The sequence below is a fragment of the Cetorhinus maximus genome, chromosome 7 (genome assembly GCF_964194155.1).
Source record: "Cetorhinus maximus chromosome 7, sCetMax3.hap1.1, whole genome shotgun sequence".
In the NCBI taxonomy this organism is placed as follows: domain Eukaryota; kingdom Metazoa; phylum Chordata; class Chondrichthyes; order Lamniformes; family Cetorhinidae; genus Cetorhinus; species Cetorhinus maximus.
This window is the reverse complement of record NC_135885.1, coordinates 53,732,869-53,754,357: the sequence shown is the minus strand read 5'-3', so window position 1 is coordinate 53,754,357 and position 21,489 is coordinate 53,732,869. Positions and strand designations below refer to the sequence as shown.

The window sequence follows — 21,489 nt, the reverse complement described above, 5'->3', positions numbered from 1 at the left end:
TAGGGGGTGATGGAGGAGTGGACCAGGATGTCCCGGAGGGAACGATCCCTGCGGAATGCCGCCGGGGGGGGGGTGAAGGGAAGGTGTGTTTGATAGTGGCATCATGCTGGAGTTGGCGGAAATGGCGGAGGGTGATCCTTTGAATGCGGAGGCTGGTGGGGTGATAAATGAGGACAAGGGGGACCCTATCATGGTTCTGGGAGGGAGAGGAAGATGTGAGGGCGGATACGTGGGAGATGGGCCAGACACGGTTGAGGGCCCTGTCAACCACCGTGGCTGGAAAAGGAAGACATGTCAGAGGAACTGTTTTGCAAAGTGGCATCATCACCATTTCAAAAGAGTTTTATACATTTTAGGTCTTTAGAATTAGGCAGTCAAAATATTTATAATCATTAAATTTAGTGTTATGAATGACTTTTTATAAGCAAAAGAAAGAAGAACAGAGCAATTCCATTAGGTTTGATAGCCCAATGGGCTGGAATCCGGTTTCAGGTATAATTGTGCACCAATGGAGACGTAAAAGAAAACCATTTCTCAGAATTTGAATTTAATTAAACAGGTTAAAATTAATTAATTGAACATTCAAATTTTAGCTACTAGTAACTTATAACATTTCTCTCCAAGATAACAGTTTATATATAATTGTGTAGAATATACTGCACATAATCAAGCTCTGAAGTCATATGGGGGCTCAAAACTTTAACTCTGTTTTTCTCTCTCCACAGATGCTGCCAGACCTGCTGAGTTTTTCCAACATTTTCTGCTTTTATTTTAGGTTTCCAGCATCGCGGTATTTTTCTTTTAACATAAACAAGTATTTTGGCCCAACTAGTCTGAATTGGTGTTTATATTTCACAAGTCTCCTCCCAACTCAGCCTTTCAGTACATCTTTCTTTTCTCACACGTACTCTTTGAGCTTCCTTTTGAAAGCATCCAAGCTATTTGCCTCAACAACTTCCTGTGGCAGCAAGTTCCACATTCTAACCACTCTCTAATTTCTCCTTTTACCCTATTGGATTTTTAGTAACCTTCTTGCATTTATGGCCCTAGTTTTGGATTCTCACACAAGTGGAAATATTCTTGTCATATGTAACCTGTTCAATCCATTCATAATTTGAGAGACTTCTATCAGCTCACCTCCAAGTCTTCTATTTTCTAAAGAAAAGGTCCCAACACCTGCGATCTCTCCCAAAAGCTGCAATCTCTTAGTTCTGGTACCATCTTTGTAAATTTTTTCCTGCCCTTTCCCCAGTGCTTCTATTGAGATCAGAACTGTGCCCAGTACTCTAAGTGCAGCCTGTCCAGGGTCCCATAAAGGTTTAGCATAATGTCACTATATTTGAGTTCTATACCCCTAGAAATAAATCCCAGTGCATTTGTATTTGCTTTGCTAACATGCAGTGCTATTTTTAATGAGTTGTTCAACAGTATCCTTAGATCTCTTTGCTCTTTTACCCCATTCAGTTTTGTATTTCTTAAGGTATGAGCGATTTTGAAAACAAGTATAAATAGCATCTATCGTATTACCCTTTATCTACTATTCCTGTCACTTTTACAAAGAATTCTATCAGATTAGTTAAGCATGACTTAGCCTTTTGAAATCAATGCTGACTATTTTTCATTATATTTCCTCTCTCGATATGCTCCATCACTTATTTTATTATAGATTCCAATAACTTTCCTATCACTGACGGCAAGCTGACTGGTCCTATTGTTCCTAGAGTTTGTTCCATCTCCCTATTTGTTTACAGGCACAACATCAGCTACCTGCCAGCCATATGGCGCTATCCCTCTTCTACGTAGCCATGTTTCAACCATCCCGACAATATCTAGATCCTGTCTAAAGTTATCAGCTCTGGTTTACCCATTTTGTTTTGAATACTACGTGTAATGCTACACCAACAATGTGAATTGTTTCATTTATTATTCCTCTCCTATTGTTTTTAATAGTTATTTTACCTTTATGCTCTATAGCTTTATCCAATCTTTGGTCATTTGTGTTATCCTTATTCTTTCCTTTAGTTTGTCCATTACTCTCTCTTGCTGATTCTTTCATTGTTAGGTTCCTGTAATTTTTAGCTGTTCCCTCCCCCCCACCCCATGTTATTAATTTAAAGTCTTGTGTACAACTCTAACTATCCTTTCCACTTGGACCTTGGTCCCAGCCTGTTTAAGGGGAAACCTGTCCCAGCTCCTTCCTGTCCCAGTACTGGTGCCATGACATAGGACCACTCATTCCCACACCATTCCTTTAATTACAGGTTGACTTTCCTAATCTGTTTGGCCCAATGCCAATTTGCATGTAGCTCAGATAACAATTTTAATCGTTAAAAAAATGACAGGTCTAATGTTGGTGTCAATCACCAACTAATTAATATTTATAACAAGGTTGATTAATTGTAAAAATGAACAATTTTCAACATTGAAATCTTTAAAAGATTTAATATCGAACAGCTGCAGTTCTCCACTAAAATGTTAATTTTTTGAGCTGTCATTAAGAAGTTTAAGTTAGCAATGAAGAAAATAGTCAAAACTCCAACTCTCTCTTTTCTCAAGTGATTTGCAGTATATTCATTTTTAAAAGCTTATTGGAGTGTCCAGGGAGTTCACTCATTATTAGGATATGTACCATGTTATAAAAAGCTTTACAGGTTCCAAGCCATTACTTGTACTAACACTTCAGTGAATTATTAAGGGAATACTTCTTTGTTGGTTAAATAAGACGTTAACCTATCTGCCTATTTTGGTAGGCATAAAGATACATGGCACATTCAAAGAGTAGAGAGGATTCTTTATGGCTGATCAACATGTATCCCTCGAAATATAACCAAAATAAATTAGTCATTTATCGCATTTGTTGCTTGTGGAACTTTGCTGTTTGCAAAGTAGTTGTTGGATTTGTTTTAAAAATGTACATATGAACATATGAATTAGGAGCAGGAGAAGGCCACTTGGCCCCTCGAGCTTGCTCCACCATTCAATAAGATCATGGCTGATCTGATTTTAACCTCAACTTCACATTCCTGCCTAACCCCAATAGCCTTTCACCCCCTTGCTTATCAAGAATCTATGTACCTCTGCCTTAAAGATATTCAAAGAATCTACCTCAACCACCTTTTGAAGAAAAGAATTCCGAAGTCTCAAAACGCTCAGAAAAAAATTTTCCTCATCCCTGTCCTAAATGGGCGACATTTATTTTGAAACAGTGACCCCGAGTTCAAGATTCCCCCACAAGAGGAAGCATCCCTTCCACATCCACCTGGTTAAGTCTCCTCAGGATCTTGTATGTTTCAATCAAGTCGCCTCTCATTCTTCTAAACTCCAGCGGATACAAGTCTAGCTTGTCCAGCCTTTCCTCACAAGACAACCTGCCCATTCCAGGTATTAGTTTAGTAAACCCTCTTTGAACTGCATCTAATGTACTTACATCTTTCCTTAAATAAGGAGACCAATTTTGTGCACAGTACTCCAGATGTGGTCTAATCAAAGCCCTGTATAAGTGAAGCATGACCTACCCACTCTCAGTTTTAAAACAACGAGAGTACAGCTGGGATTTTCAGTTTAAAACAGCAAGAGGCGAGCCGGGATTTTCAGTTTAAAACAGCGAGAGGAAATCTGGGATTTGTACAGTTTAAAACAGCGAGAGGGGAGGCGGGAGCACACGGAGAGCTGACCTGCGTGAAAAGGGCAGCCGCGGTGGGAGATAAAAAACGGCGGCAGAGAGTTCCTTCAACCTGTTTCTACCTGTCAGAGCCAAAAGGTGCCATCATAAGAAAACAGGTAGGTGATTGGTGGGTATCTCTTCCACGTCTCTTTTGATTGGCCAAGTGGTTTAAATCAGAAGATGTTATTACAGCTGCAGAGTACAGTTAAGAAATTCACTTAAAATATTTAACATCCAAATTAATTAATTAAATACAATAGAGATGGCTGGGCAGGCGATATGTTGCAGCTGTAGTATGTGGGCTCTGGTGGACGTCAGTACAATCCACAGTGTAGCAAACGTTGGCTGCTCGAGGAACTTTGGCTCAGAGTTGATGAGCTAGAGTCTGAACTGCGGACACTGCAACACATCAGGGAAGGAGAGAGTTACCTAGACACTGTTTCAGGAGGCAGTCACACCCCTTAGATTAATTACATCAGATTTGGTCCGTGGTCAGGGACAGAAAGGTGTGACTTGCAAGTGAGGCAGGTATGGGGATCCAGATTTTAGCTTTGGTGGAGGCTCAGCCAGTGCCCTTGCCCAAAAGGTACAAGGTTCTTGCTCCTGGTGCGGACGAGGGCACTGACTGCAGGGAGGATGAGCAAACTGACCACAGCACCGTGGTACAGGGGGCCATTCAAGTCAGAGGAGAAAAGAGAAATGTAATAGTAATAGGGGATAGCATTGTTAGGGGAATAGATACTGCAACAAAGACAGAGAGTCCTGAAGGCTGTGTTGCCTACCTGGTGCCAAGGTTAAGGACTTCCCCTTCTGGGCTGGAGAGGAATTTGGAGTGGGAGGGGAAGGATTCAGTTGTTGTGGTCCACGTAGGTGCCAACGACATAGATAGGACTAGGAAAGAGGTTCTGCTGAGCGACTACGAGCAGCTCAGAGCTAAATTAAAAAGCAGAAATAATCTCCGGATTACTGCCTGAGCCACATGCAAATTGGTGTAGGGTAAATAAGATCTGAGAGGTAAATGCGTTGCTCAAAGATTGGGATGGGAGAAATGGGGTCCGATTCGTGGGGCACTAGCACCAGTACTGGAGAAGGAGATAGCTGTTCAGTCGGGATGGGTTTCATTTGAACCCTGCTGGGACCAGTGTCCTGGCAAATCATATAACTAGGGTTGTAGATAGGACTTTAAGCTAATTAGTAGGGGGGAGGGTTCAAATGTAGGGAAGTTTAAAAAATCAAAAAGAAACGAGAGAGCAGAGGTGCAGGGTAACGAAGAGGTGAACGATAATCAAAGTGTGGCAGGAAGGGGCAGAAAATATAAGCAGAAGAGAGTGCAGCAGAAATTAGAACCAGAATAAGTAATAATGGTAAAAGGTCGAAGCTCAAGGCTCTTTATCTGAATGCACGCAGTATTTGTAACAAGATAGATGAGTTAACGGCACAAATAGAAATAAATAGGTATGACTTGATAGCTATTACAGGGTGACCAAGACTGGGAACTCAATATTCAAGGGTATTCAATGCTCCGGAAAAATAGGCAAAAAGGAAAAGGAGGCGGGGTAGCTTTGTTAATAAAGGAAGGTATCAGTGCAGTGGTGAGTAGTGATATAGGTGCAACAGATCATGATGTGGAAATTTGGTTTGGGCGGAAATAAGGGATAACAAGGGGAAGAAGTCACGGGTGGGAGTCGTCTATAGTCCCCCAAAGAGTTGCCTCACTGTAGGACAAAGTATCAGATTGGCAAGGGTAACAAGGAAGATGAATTTGTAGAGTGCATCAGGGATTGTTTCTTCAAGCAATACGTTGCAGAACCTACCCAGGAACAGGCTATTTTAGATCTAGTAATGCGTAATGAGGTAGGATTAATAAGAGATCTCGTAGTTAAGGTTCCCCTAAGGGATGGTGATCACAACATGGTAGAATTTCAATTTCAGTTTGAGGGCGAGCAACTCTGGTCTCAAACCAGTGTCCTCAACTTAAATAAGGGCAGACGTAGGAAGAAAGAGTTGCTAAAGCGGGCTAGGAAAATAGACTAAGGGGAAGGTCAGTGGATGTGCAGTGGCAGACATTCAAGCAGATATTTCATTATGCTCAGCAAAAATTTATCCCAGTCAAAAAGAAGGACTCGATGAGAAGGATGAATCACCCATGGTTAACAAAAGCAGTCAAGGAGAATACCCAATCAAAAACAAAGGCATACAAAGTGGCGAAAACTGGTGTTGGGCCAAAGGATTGGGAGTTTTATTAGGAACCAGCAGCAGATAGCTAAAAAGCTAATGAACAGGGAGAAAATTGATTATGAAAGTAAATTGGCAAGAAATATAAAAACAGCAAGAGCTTCTACAGGTATATAAGAGAGTAGCACGGGACCCTTGGAGGATGCGACTGGAGAATTGATAACAGGGAACAGGAAAATTACATAATTTAAACCAGTATTTTGCATTGGTCTTCACAGTGGAGGACACGATAAACATATCCAAAGATATCAGATAAACAAGGAGCTAATGGGAGCAAAGATATTATAACAGTCTCTATCACGAGAAACAAAGCATTTGGCAAACTAATGGGACTAAAGGCATTCAAGTCACCAGGACCTGATGGCCTGCATCCAAGGGTTTTAAAGGAAGTGGCTGCAGAGATAGTGGAGGCATTGGTCGAAATATTCCAAAACTCACTGGATTCCAGGAGGGTCCCAGCGAATTGGAAAACCGTTAATGTGATGCCCCTGTTCAAGAAGGTGGGGGGAGACATAAAGCAGAAAATTATAGGCCAGTCAGCCTAACGTCTGTCATTGGGAAAATGCTAGAGTCCATTATTAAGGAAGAAATAGCAGGACATTTACAAAAGGTTAAAGCAATCAGAGTCAACATGGTTTTGTGAAAAGGAAATCATGTTTGACGAATTTGCTAGAGTTCTTTGAGGATATAACAAGCAGAGTTGATAAAGTGGAACCGGTAGATGTAGTGTATTTGGATTTCCAGAAGACATTCAATAGGGTGCCATATAAAAGGTTATTGCACAAGATAGAAACTCACAGTATTGGGGTTAATGTATTAGCATGAATTGAGGATTGGTTAACACACAGAAGACAGAGTCTGGATTATTGTGTCTTTTTCAGGTTGGAAAGACATAACTAGGGGAGTGCCACAAGGATCAGTCCTAGGGCCTCAATTATTTACTATCTATATTAATGACTTGGAGGAGGGGGCAGAGTGTAATGTATGCAAATTTGCTGATGATACAAAAATAGGTGGGAGAGCATGTTGTGATGAGTGCATAAGAAATCTATAAGGGGATATAGTCAGGTTGAGCGGATGGGCAAAAGCTTCGTAGATGGAGTTTAATGTAGGAAAGTGTGAGGTCATGCACTTTGGTAGGAAAAATCAAAAGGCAGACTATTATTTAAATGGAGAGAGACTCCTAAGAAGTGCAGCACAGAGGGATCTGGGTGTTCTTGTGCACGAAACACAAAAAGTTTGCATGCAGGTGCAGCAAGTAATTAAGGCAGCAAGTGGAATTTTGGCCTTTATTGCTAGGGGGCTGAAGTTTAAAAATAGAGACTTATTACAACTGTTGGTGAGGCTGCACCTGGAGTACTGTGTACAGTTTTGGTCCCCATATTTAAGAAAGGGTATACTGGCATTGGCAGTAGTTCAAAAGAAATTCACTAGGATGATTCTTGGGATGAAGGGGTTGACTTATCAAGAACAGATAAACAGGTTAGACCTTTATTCTTTGGAGTTTAGAAGAATGAGGGATGAAACATACATATTGAAATGTACAAGATTCTGAAGGGGCTTGACAGGGTAGATGTTAAGAAGAGGTTTCCACTAGTGGGGGAATCTCAAACTAGGGGGCATAGTTACAGAATAAGGGGACACTCATTTAAAACTAAGATCCGAAGGAATTTCTTCTGTCAGAGGGTAGTGAATGCCGGGAATTCTCTACCCCAGAGAGTTGTGGAGACTAGATCACTGAAAGTATGTAAAGAGGAGGTAGATAGATTTTTGAATTATTGGGGGGTTGAGGGCTGAGGAGCTGACACAAAAGAGGGACGGAGGCCTGGGGCAGATCAGCCATGATCTTATTGAATGGTGGGGCAGGCTTGAGGGTCCGAATGGCCTACTCCTGCTCCTATTTCTTATGTTCTATGTTCTTATGTGCTCTTGTATTCAATTTCCCTCACAATAAATGACAACGTTCTGTTAGCTTTGCTAATTGCTTGCTGCATCTGCATACTAACCTTTAGCGATTCATGCACTAGGACATCCCGATCCGTCTGTATTTTACAGCTCTGCAATCTCTCACTGTTTAGACAGAATGCCTCTCTTTTATTCATCGTGCAAAAATGGACAACCTCACATTTTCCTACATTATGCTCCATTTGCCAGATCTTTGCCCACTCATTTAATCTATCTATATCCTTCTGTTGCCTCCTTCTGTCCTCTTCACAACTTATTTTCCTATCTATCTTCATTTCATCAGCAAATTTAGCAACCATACCAATCGGTCCCTTCGTCCAATTCATTTATATAAATTGTAAAGAGTTGAGGACCCAGCACTGAACCCTGTGGCGCACTACTCGTCACATCCTATCAACCAGAAAATTAGCCATTTATGCCTACACTCTGCTTCCTATTAGCTAGCCAGTCTTCTATCCATACCAATATGTTACCCCCACACCATGAGCTTTTATTTTCCACAATAACCTCTGATGAGGCCTTTTGAAAATCTAAGTACAGTACATCCACCAGTTCCTCTTTATCCACAGCACCTGTTACTACTTCAAAGAACTTCAATTAATTGGTTAAACGTGATTTCCTTTCATAAAACCATCTTGACTCTGCCTGATTACCTTGAATTTATCTAAATGCCGTTATAGCATCTTTAATAATAGTTACTAATATTTTCGTTATGACAAATGTTAAGCTAACTGGCCTGTACCTTCCTGAGTCCCTCCCTTTTTGAATAAAGGAGTTACTTACATTAGCTAATTTCCAATTGATTGCAACCTTCGCCAAATCTAGTGAATTTTGGGAAATTAAAACCAACTCATCAACTGTCTCGTAAGCTACTTCTTTTAAGACCCTCAGATGAAATCCATCAGTGCCTGGGGATTTGGCTACCTGCAGTTCCAACAAGTTGTTGCTAAGTGCCACTTCCCTGGTGATTGCAATTTTCTTGAATTCCTCCCTCCCTTCCAATTCCTGGTTTCCAGCTATTTCTGGGATGTTACTTGTATCCTCTACAGTGAAGATTGATGCAAAATACTTATTCAATTCATCTGCCCTCTCCTTATTTTCCATTACTAACTTGCCAGACTCACATTCTATAGGACTAATGCTCACTTTGTTAACTTTCTTATTTTTTTTATATAGAAACTCCTACTGTCTGTCTTTATATCTCTAGCTAGCTTTCTCTCATACTCTAATTTTTCCCTTATTGATCATTGAGTCATTCTTTGCTATTTTTTATAATCCACCCAATCTTCTGACTTGCCAGCCATCTTTGCGCAATTGTAAGGTTTTCCTCTGAGTTTGATGCCATCTTTAACTTCTTTAGTTAACCACGAATGGTGGATCCTCCCCTTGGAATTTTTCTGACGTTGGAATGTATCTATTCTGTGTTTTCTGAAATATCCCCTTAAATGTCTGCCACTTCATCTCTATTGATCTATACCTTAACTTAAATTGCCAGTTCACTTATGCTAACTCTGTTTTCATGCCTTCGTAACTGCCCTTAAGTTTAAAATACAAGTCTTAGACCCACTCCTCTCTCCCTCAACCCAAATTTAAAATCAATCATATTATGATCACTGCTACCTGCATTCACTATGAGGTCATTAATCAATCTCGTTGCACAATACTAGGTCTGGTATAGCCTGCTCCAGAACATACTGATCTAAGAAATTATCCCAAAAACATTCTATGAATTTGTTCTGATGATGCCACTTTCCAAAACAGTTCCTCTGACATGTCTTCCTTCTTCCTTAACTGAGGTTTTCCACCCACGGTGGTTGACAGGGCCCTCAACCGTGTCCGGCCCATCTCCCGCACATCCATCCTCACATCTTCCTCTCCCTCCCAGAACCATCTTAGGCTCCCCCTTGTCCTCACTTATCGCCCCACCAGCCTCTGCATTCAAAGGGTCATCCTCTACCATTTCCGCCAACTCCAGCATGATGCCACCACCAAACACATCTTCCCTTCACCCCCTCTGGCGGCATTCCGCAGGGTTCCCTCCGGGACACCCTGGTCCACTCCTCCATCCCCTCCCATGGCACCTTCCCATGCAACCGCAGAAGGTGCAACACCTGCCCCTTTACTTCTCCCCTCCTCACCGTCCAAGGGCCAAATACTCCTTTCAAGTGAAGCAGCACTTCACTTGCACTTCCCTCAACTTAGTCTACTGCATTCACTGCTCCCAATGCGGTCTCCTCTACCTTGGAGAGACCAAATGCAGACTGGGTGACCGCTTTGCGGAACACCTTCGGTCTGTCTGCAAGCATGACCCAGGCCTCCCTGTTGCTTGCTATTTCAACACACCACCCTGCTCTGATGCCCACATGTCTGTCCTTGGCTTGTTGCAATGTTCCAGTGAAGCTCAACGCAAACTGGAGGAACAGCACCTCATCTTCCGACTAGGCACTTTACAGCCTGCCGGACCTAACATTGAGTTCAACAACTTCAGATCATGAACTCTCTCCTCCGTCCCCACCCCCTTTCCGATCCCCCTTTTTCCAATCATAGAAACATAGAATTATATTTTTTAAATATATTTTTCTTTTCCCACCTATTTCCATTATTTTTAAATGTATTTCCATCCATTGTTTCATCTCCATCTTTTAGCCTATTTCAATCCCTTCCCCCCACCCCACCCCAACTAGGGCCATCTGTCACTTGCTCGTCCTGCTTTCTACCCTTAATGTCACCATTAACACATTCCTTAGCTAATATTACCACCGTCAACACCCCTTTTGCCCTTTTATCTATGACATCTCTGGCAATTTCTTCTTTGCCTCCACCAATCACTGGCCCTCTATCCAGCTCTACCTGTCACACCCCCCTCAACCAGCTTATATTTCACCTCATTTCTATATTTCCTCAGTTCTGATGAGTCATACAGACTCAAAACGTTAACTGTATTCCTCTCCGCAGATGCTGTCAGGCCTGCTAAATTTTTCCAGCTATTTTTATTTTTGTTTCAGATTTCCAGCATCCGCAGTATTTTGCTTTTATCTATGAATTTGTCATCTATGCTATCTTTTCCCATCAAATGTCAACTTACAAAACAAAAAAAAACAACATTCAACTGAAAAACAGCCTTCTTCTATGTGTGCTTCAGAATCGACAATTCAGGTTTTTTCTGTAAAACTGGAACCCAACTGCGTTATACTAACAAATAAAATTAAGTATTGAAGTACAAATGGGAATGCAGTGGGACATGAAGTTCATAAACATGTTGTCATCTCCCAAATTCACATCTGTCTTTCCCACAACTCCACAATGAAATTTTTCCCATCAGGTCTCCAATCCAATCATAACATTGAAATGACCCAAGTCAAAGTCACAAATGGCTGTGAAGCACTTCAGGACAACCCAAGTATGTGATAAGGTGTTATGGTGTTATAAAAATGCAAATTCAACTTTTTAAACTTTTCAGATTTTGGTAACAACTGACATACATGGTGTAGATGCTGAGAATTATAATAATCACTTCCCCTTTAGAAGTCAGGCAACAGAGCACTACCAATGGTCCTGAGGAATGTGTAAAAGTAGTCTCTTAAGTTGCTGGTTAACTTTCTAAGGCTGAACTTACACCAGGTTTTTAGCATTGGTGCAAAGAAAAAGTGCTCTGCACCTGAAGTTGTAATATTAATGTGGACTCAGAGCCCTAGCTTACTCTGGAGTGACTGACGCAGAGCAAGAATCACTGGGGAAGGTGACTACCTCGCTTTGCCTCAAAGTCAAATACAGCTTTGAATTCTCACCATTTTTTTGATTTTAGTCACTAGTTTGACACTACTTTGTTAACAAAGACATCCCCAATCTAGTTTTGTAACTTTATAGTACTGCATCTATTAAATTGCCCTTTACGTTGTTATGATCCTGGACCAGACCTCCAAGCTCTTGGTACAATCCTCATAGGGACCACTAATTTTTTGTTTAAAGTGTACAAAGTTTGGGATTCAAGACACTTACTAAGAGAATAAAAACACAAAATTCCACAGGTTTTGAACAAATAAAAATAAACTTTACTATACAATGTAGAAAGATAAAACCACTTACAATATCTATCTCATACTCTAACATTCATGGTTAATATGAGGTATATGTGAATTAACAGGCAAGCTGTGGTCAAACACGCCACACCGCATAATTAATGGAAGATGCGACCAAGACAGGTAGCACGGATTTCTCAACAACCCACCCAGATGTCAATAAATACTGAGCCAACCAATCTCATTGAAGCTTTGTCTCTCTCACAAGGGATTCCAGTCTTTACCTTAAGATCTTGCCTTGGAATCCTCTCCCAAAGTCGCTCCAACTCAGACAACCTCAATGACAGCTCAGCTCACAGAGTTTCAATCTTTTCTCCTAAGACTCCATTCCCCTGGATTCCTGAGTCTGGACTCCAGCACTAACTCACAAGCACAACTTCACTCTTCAGCAGAATACTACTGCTCCAAAGGTTTACCTTCACCCCAACAGCCGGCAGTATGAAATCACCAACATCCTGCTGCTTCTTCAAACTTCAGGGCTTCTCCAAAACCCCCGTTACCAAAGTTTGCCAACTGCAGCCCTTCTTCTGCTTGGAGCATCTTTCTTTCTCCTTTACTGGGATCTCTCCCTATCCCCGTTCCCTGTCTGGGACTCTTCTTTGGGATCTCTCCCTGTCTCTCTGATTGGTTCCTCCTATGGTTCCTCTCCACCGTCTCAGGACTCCCTCCTTTTATGGCACTATACTGGGTCCTGTGATTGAATTCTCATGCCATTTTCCAATGCAGGTGCATTGCTATCAGGATGGCTAAGCCCTTTAATTGCAGGAGGGGAAAGCATAGAACAGACACGCTGCTGCACACTACTTATGCGCCAAAACCCGTGGCCTGCTGGGGATCGTAGTCCTTGACCTCCAGCCAGGATCACACACACACCCCCCGCCCCCACCCCACCACCCGCCAAGAGAAAGGGAAGTCAGTTTCACAACATTCTCCCTTTGGAGAAAAGAAAGCATCACCACAGTGAAGGCTTCTTTATAATGGCTTTGAAAATATAATTTATTTACAAGAAGTGCATAACATCATTAACTTCTAACAAATAGCTCATCATATACTGCAAAAATAACCTTTTCATTTTTCACAATATATATATCTTATTAACAAAGTTATACAGGCTGAACCCAAAACAAAAACAAGTACGTGTGTCAAGTAGGATTAGCAGGATTTAAACACTAACATTAGAATACAGAGCCTGCATTTTTCCTATGCCAGTTCTTTAAACTCTAGTCAGAGGATCAGAATTACATTTTTTCCCCAGAAACACACTCATTTCCAAATTCCAGCGAAACAGTCAAAGATTCTTCATACGGAACATTTCCATAAACACCAATGGATTATGATCAGCGTAAATTAATATCTCTCCAGGGTTATTTGAAAAGTAGACTGCAAATTGTTGAAGAGCCAAAACAAGACTTAATGCTTCTTCCTCGATGGTGGAGTATTTCTGTTAATATGCATTAATTTTTTGTGAGAAGTAACTGACTGAACATACTACCCCGTTGCCATCCTCTTGTAACAATACTGCTCCTACACCTAAATCACTGGTATCAATAGCTGTTTTAAATGGCCTATCAAAATCTGGTAGAGCCAAAACAGATTTGTTCATTAATCAGTCATTCAATCTCTCAAAGGCAGTCTGACACGATTCTGTCCGGATAAATTTCATGCTTTCCTTCAATACGTTCATTAAGGGAGCCACTGCCTCACTGAAATTTGGGACAAATTTCCTGTAGAATCCACACATCTCCAGGAACCATACAATCTCCTGTTTTGTCTTAGTGACAGGTAAGCCCATAATTACTTTAACCTTAGCCTTTTGGGGCAGCATTTGACTTACCCAACCACAGATGGATGACCCACACAGATGACTTTAGCCCTGGCAAACTCACTCTTTGCCAAATTTATCACCAAATCCGCCCTTTGGAGCCTATCAAATAGTGCACTTAGGTGCTCCACAGGTTCTTCCCATGTGTTATTATAAACCAATAGATCAATATATACAACACAAATATGTAATCCAGCAATTACTTGGTTGATTAACCAAAGAGCGTGATCTTGCATTGGTACAGGCTGTCCGGAGTTACAAATGCAGAGATTTCTTTGGCCTGATCGGTTAATGGAGCTTGCCAGTATCCTTTAAGCAGATCAATTTTATTAACAAAATTCGAATTCTCAACCCTATTGATGCAATCTTCTAGTCAGGGAATTGGATATGAGTCAGCTTTTGTTGCTGCATTTATCTTGCAGTAGACGATACAAAATCTAAATGATCCATCGAGTTTCAGCACCAAAACAATTGGGGAACTCCAGTTGCTTTGACTTGGTTCAATTATGTTGTTTTCTGGCATAAATTTAATTTCCTCTCATACTTGAGCCAACCTTTTGAGGTTGAGTTGATAAAAGTTTTGTTTGACGGGTGTGGCATTTCCCACAACAACATAATGTAGATCTAACAACATTCGCTCTGGTTTATCACTACATAATGACTTATATTTCATAGTTTGTATATTTATATTTCAGTTTGGCTATATCACCCCAAGGCTTCTTTGGAAGTTGTTGTATCATTCTGTATTAATTTTTTAACACCTCAACATTAGCTAATTTTGTTATGGGGGGTTCGGTTTGAGAACTTTCCAGCTCTGCTTCTTCGTGTGAACCCTCCAGGGCGTTCGTATTACCTTTTTCCTTTCTCATAATTGGAAGTACACTCAGATAGGTGGTCAGCCTCCCGATCATAGTACAGCTTTAACATATTCACATGACATACTTGTTGATGTATCCTTCTGTCTGAGGGTGCTAATTATGTCGTTTCCCTCATCGAGTCTCCTTCTAACATAATAAAGTCCAGTAAACCTAGTCTTCTGTGGTTTCCCCAGCAAAGGTAATAGAACTAATACTTTATCCCAGGCCAAAAAAATCAAGATTTTGTTATCTTATTCACCTGGCTTTTCATTATTTGTTGGGAAACCTCAAAGTGCCCCCGAGCTACATCGCAAGCTTTCAACAGTCTTTCTCAAAAGTTGAACACACAGTTCAAAAGGGTAATTTCTTCTTTCTGGGCCATTATTCTTTCCTTAATTAACTTAAGCAGTCCCCTCACTTCATGCGCATTGACTAACTCGTTAAATCGATAATAGTTAGAAGATATTGATGCCCTGTTTTAGTTTTGGGTAGGGGTCCCATGCAATCTACAAGGGCCCTACCAAATGGTTCATCGAAAGCAGGAATTGGGATAGATAGTGCTGATTTAATCAATGGCTGGGGCTTCCCCAATAGTTGACAGGTGGGACATATTCTACAATATTCCACCACATCTCCATGCAATCCTAGCCTATAATAGTGCCTCATTATTTTAGCTTGGGTTTTCTTTATTCCCAGATGAACTTCCATTGGAAGAATGGGCAATTCTTAAGATTTTCCAGCAATACCCAGGAGGGACAACAAGTTGATGGACCACAGTCCACTTCTCATCTACCGGTCTCTGAGGATAACGCCACTTCCCCCATTAATAGGCCATCTTTTGGATCATAATATTGAAGAGTCCTGTCAGACTCTTCCTCAGAATGCACAGACTGAGATAGCTCCCACAGATCAGGCTCCGCCTGCTGGGCTTCAACCAAGGAAGTTGGGCTAAATAATTCGGCCTTGCCATGGTCTGGGTATTTTCTGTTATTCAGTTTCCTGCAAAAAGTTCTGTTCAGCCAGATGCTTGAATCATCCTCCCTATCAACTGATTTCACTTCCTCCTGTTTAACCTTAGGGCTTGGGCTCTAGTTGCCATGAAATCAGGAAATTTTCCAGGATGTTCCTCCTGCAAAATCTCCGTTTCTCTAATCTCAATCAGCTCTCTAGAAACTCTTGGATATGCTAATACTTTTCAATCTGCCAAGCTATTACCCTGAATAAAATTCACTCCTCTCAATAGGTAAACTATAAACAACTCCCACAGTAACAATTCTTGTGTACTAAATTACTTCATAAATTAATTTTGTACAAAGGGACGGGGTCATAAATACCATGAATACTCCCTAACAAAAATTTTTGTTTCATCAAACCACCTGGAACAAATTGTACCATTGGCCACCATCAATGGCTGAACTGCCCCAGTGTCCCCCAAAATATTAATTTGTTTTCTTGTCTTGTTGAAGGAGTAAGTGAGTACCTTTCCCTTAGAAAGGAAGCCTCTTTATCCTCCAGTATCCTGACTCACTATCAGTATTCAAGGAAGGATTCCCTTGACTATCCTTTGTAGTTCTATCTATTCCCATTGTACAAACAATGGGTTTCTCACAAGTTTCACCTTTTGATGCACCTTTCTCTGTGGGAAATTCCTGTCACTTGCACCAGTGCCACTGATTTAACACCCATCTTTTCTGGTGCAGCCTTTTCTGAAGACTCTTTAAGCGTTCCTATTTCTGCCACCGATCTACCAATCCACTTCCAACAATTTGCTTTTATATGCCCTGTCTTATGGCAATGAAACCACACTGGTTTCTTCATATCACTATACACTAACACTTTGATTAACTGGAATAGCTTCTGCCTTCTTCCTAAAACTAGACTCTATTACTCCAGATTCCCTGTGGGTTTACCAATGGAGATCTATTGCCCCCTAGCTGTCCATGTGATATATCATACCCATCTGCCAGAAATACTGCTTCCTGTACTTTAGAAACCTACAGTCTTCTAGGAGTGACCTAACAGCTATTGGGATGCTGTTCTGAAATCCGTCCATTATTGTTAGCTCTCTCACGTTCTCAAAAGTTTGTTCTAACTTCATTGATCAAAACCACCAGTCAAACAACATTTCTCCTTAGCAAATTCGACAAACATTTCATTCGGTCTTTTCTTTAAGGTCTGAAATTTAACTGATAATGCTTCCGAGCTTGACCCTGAAGCATAAGTACCACAGTTTTAACTGTCTAATAATGAGGATTATTCTTCCAAAAGGCTAGAATAAACATCCATAGCCTTCCCAACTAAAAAAGTGAGAGTCTATGTGTCTATTGGCCAGTTTAACTTTTCAAATGAGATAAAATATCTCTCAACTCAGTCTTCAGTGAAGTTAGGCACTGTGCGAACACTCTTTGTTATATCAAAGCTCAGAATGGGACTCGATTCCTCATCCGAACTACTAGGCTCTCTTTCACCCCATAATCTAAGCTTTTCTCTAGCCACTTCATGCTGCCCAAGTTCTTTTTGTCTTTGAAACTCAAGCTTTCACATTTCCATTTCTTTCCCTCTTTCTCTTTCCTCTTTTTCCAGTTCGAACTTTTTTATTTCCCTTTCTATTTCAAGCTCCTTCATCTACAACTGAATTCTAGCCAACTCAACTGAATTTCTAACTGGGTTAACTGCCTCTTCTTCCAATCCCAGATGCTGTGCTATTACCTCGCTTATATCAGCTTTCTTAGCCCCTGCTTTCAACAACATGCACAAGATCAAGAATCAGCACTGACTTCAGCTAACTTCATCAGCCAATTTTCAAATGGGGAGTTCTAGTATACGCTAGTACCGGCTAGAATCTGACATCAAAGGAACCAGACAACTTATATTATCTCAAGAAAACATACTTTTAAATCAAAAAATAAATTTGTTATTGTAGTCACTGGGAAGGCCACAATTCATTCTCCTATCATTTCAAATGAACAAAGGTACATGATGATGAGGTAACAATGAAACGGAAATAAAAGCAAAATGAACCACAACACTGAGCTGAAATTGCCTTTACATTTACCTTTTTGAACTGGTGCCGAGTCATTTTCCTCAGTTGGTAAGCCAGAACCTCCATCTTTCCAGTAGGGATTCAACTCTCTTTTATATATCTCAGCCTATAATGGAAGAAATCAATGGAAGATATTGGAAACATACTTAGAATTACAGCACTTACAAAAGAAAATAACTCGGTGTGCTTCATTCCATTGTCCATATATATATTTGGGGATTCATCGAAAATTGGTTTTAGTGGGTATGAATAAATCAAAGAAATCCTGCGCAGATGTTTATCAATTCCTGTTACTACAGATATAAAGTTTTCACGTCATTGCAGCAAACCTAAAAGTGTCGTTATAAAAATAAGCCAAGTGGGGAACTTAAATGGAGTCAAAGTCATTGCAGCACAGAATGAGGGCAATCGGCCCATCAAGTCCATGCCGGTTCTCTGGACAGCAATTCAGCTAGTCCCATTTCCCACTCTATCACTGTACTCTCGCAAGTTTATTTCCCTCAAGCGTCCATCCAATTTCCTTTTGAAATCATTGATTGTCTCCAGTTCAACCACCTTCATAGGCAATGAGTTTCATTTCATTATCATTCACTGTGTAAAAAAGTTCTTACTCACATCTCCCCTCCAACTATGGCCTAAAACCTTAAATCTGTGTCCCCTCGTCCTTCTACCATCAGTTAATGGGAACAGCTTTTCTTTGTCTACCTTATCTAAACCTGTCTACATCTTGTACACTATCAAATCTCCCCTCAATCTCCTTTCCTCCATGGAGAATAACCTTTGCTTCTCCAACCTAACTTTGTAGCAAAAATCTCTCATCCCAGGATCTAATTTGGTAAATTTCTTCCGTACCTTCGCAAGGATCCTCACATCCTTCCTAAGCGTGGTAGCCAGAACTGTACGCAATACTCTAGCTGTGGCCTAACCAGAACTTTATAAAGGTTCAGCATAACTTTACTGCTTTTGTATTCAATACCTCTATTAATGAAGCCCAAGATTCCATATGCTTTGCTAATTTCTCTCTCAATATGTCCTGCCATGTTCAAGGATCTATGCACACAAAACCCCAGGTCTCTCTGTCCCAGCACACTCTTTAGAATGGTGCCATTAAATCTATATTGCCTTTCCCTGTCCCTTCTGCCAAAATGCATCACCTCACATTTCTCTGTATTAAATTCCATCTGCCACTTGTCTGCCTATTCTGCTAGCCTATCCATGTCTTGTTACAAGCAGAATACTGTGGACGCTGGAAGTCTAAAATAAAAACAGAAAATGCTGGAAAAACTCAGAGAAACAGATTTAACGTTTCAGGTCCATATGACTCTTCTTCAGATCAGTTCTGAAGAAGTTATATGGACTTGAAACGTTAACACTGTTTCTCTCTCCACAGATTCTGCCACACCTGCTGAGTTTTTCCAGCATTTTCTGTTTTTATATCCTGTTACAGTCGGTTGGTGTCATCCTCAGTTTGCCACATCTCCAAGTTTGGTATCATTAGTAAATTTTGGAATTTTATTCTTTATTCCAATATCCAAGTCATATTTCAAAAAAAGCAGAGGTTTAAGCATTAACATCACCATTTGCTGTACTCTAGTCTAAAAAATATCCATTTACCATGTCTCGGTGTTTTCTGTTCTTAAGCCAATTTTTTATCCAAACCTACACTGAACATTCTGGTCCACGAGCCTCAATTTTACTAACCAGCATTTTATGCGGTACTTTGTCAAATGCTTTCTTAAAATCCATATAGATAACATCCGTTGTATTTCCTTCATCAATCTTCTCTGCTATTTCATCAAAAAATTCAATTAGGTTAGACAAAGACAATCTGTCTTTTACAAATCCATACCGGCCCTCCTGAATTAACTCAAATTAACTGCTACTTGTTGATTTTTTTTCCCTGATTGTCTCTAAAACCTTACCCACCACTGATGTTAAAAACAATAGCATAAAAGTGTAGAAAGTAACCAATTAATTTCTGACTGTGATTAAAACGATGCAAATTTATCAGCTGAAATGTACCTTGGAAGCTACTTGCTTTAATAGCAACTTGTATTTTGCATACCAAATCACACTTTCACTTATCTGTCACAACTCACAAGTTCTGAAATGTACAACTTTCAACTTTTTTTTAACTGAAATTTGTAAAAGGAAGCCAGATGAAAGAAGTCCTTAATTTTTACATTACTTCAATCACCAGCACATGATCAGGGGCAGTTTCATGAGAAACTTCAAATGCAAGGAAATTATATTTCACCTCAGATCAAACCATTTAAGAAATAAAACTGATGTATTCTAAATTTTGTAGACAATCTGTACATGGTACATATTCAAATTTATACATTCAAGCTATATATTTATTGAAGAACCAAAATCTACAGAGCAGGATGCTACCCAAGGATTTTTTTTTAAAAAGATACGATCTTATGGCAAATGTGGGATTTAAAAGCTTGTAGACAATAGAGAGAAAGGAAAGACCAAGTGATTAAAAGAGTTCCACAGTTTTAAGAACCTGAAAAAACAATGCATTAAAATTTGAATCCCATTACTATTAATTTCTATGCTAATTAAGGAGGAGAAAGGAGTGTGTAGAACAGCATATTTTGAGTGCTGGAAGAACAAAGGAAGGAAAGCTCAGATAAGCACTGATGAGAGCACAATGTTTTATGGTCTACTTGAAATAAATTATTTGCTAATGGTTAAAGATACCAAACTTATACTTAAATTTTACAAGTATATAAAAAGGAGAGTAGCTGAAGTAATTGTTGGTCCCTTAGAGGCAAAGACAGAGAAATTATCATGGGGAATGAGGAAATAGCAGAGGCGTTGAACAAATATATGTGTTTTCATTGAATGCGGAGCAAACGGGCCATATGATCCACTCCTGCTTCTACTTCTTATGTTTTTATATTGCCACAAAATTATTTCGTAATGACAGAAGCAAATATGAAAACAGTACACAGATCTTGCAAAGGTTTTCAAAAGATAAGGCAATGGAAATCATATAAATCTAAGTTAGTGAGGAACCCCCTTCACTGCTTCAGCATTGTTTGCTTGTCAGGCATGCAGTCTTGAAGTAGCCACACCTACCATTAGCTAAAAACTGGTAAGACAAACACCATCATCTTTGGTCCTCATCGCAAACTCTGCACCCTTTGGCACAGTTCCCATCAATCTCCCTAGATGCCATCTCTCACTGATGCAGATAGTTCACAATCTAGGCACCTTAATTGACCATGAACTTAGGTTCCAGCCCAACACAATGACCGCGTACTTCTACCTGCAGGACTTCACCCAACCCCAATCCTGCTTCAGCTCAATTACTACTGAAACAATCATCCAATAGTGGGGCAGGTTTCATGGGCTGAATGGCCTACTCCTGTTCCTATTTATTACGTTCTTATACTGTTTAGAAGGAAGAACCAACGCCCATCACTTGTTTTAATTAGCAGTTGTCTTTAACAAGGTCATTGCCATGCAATGTTATTATTGATACATGTACATGGAGAACTGAATAAACTTCAGTATTCTTCCAGAATATATCTGGGAACAGGAACTGCATACAATTATAAATCCTCCAAAGCAGGAATGAATATGGTCAAAAATCATGTGTCTAACATACCCGTGTGGTCCATATTCAGCCTTGGAAACTGAGCTCAGAAAGTACCAAGCTTATCATTTTTATTTGTTGCTTTTTTATTTGCTAGTCTGACTGTTTGAATTTTTTGGGCCTAAAACTTTAGAAAAAGCTATTCTAGGTACTGTTGCTTCATTGATGGATAAATCCTAGATCAGGAAATCTAGATTGAATAGTACACACTACC

The 21,489-nt window shown here is 40.2% G+C and overlaps 1 protein-coding gene across 2 annotated transcripts in view; it reads right to left on the bottom strand.

The window, feature by feature from the left end:
• cwf19l2 (CWF19 like cell cycle control factor 2) overlaps nucleotides 1-21,489 on the bottom strand; it is a 241,711-nt gene that overhangs the window by 147,208 nt on the left and 73,014 nt on the right. For both annotated transcript variants that reach the window (XM_078545514.1, XM_078545515.1), the window contains exon 6: nucleotides 17,678-17,771. In XM_078545514.1, the coding sequence (XP_078401640.1) occupies nucleotides 17,678-17,771 (94 nt within the window). The remainder of the gene's footprint in view (nucleotides 1-17,677; nucleotides 17,772-21,489) is intronic.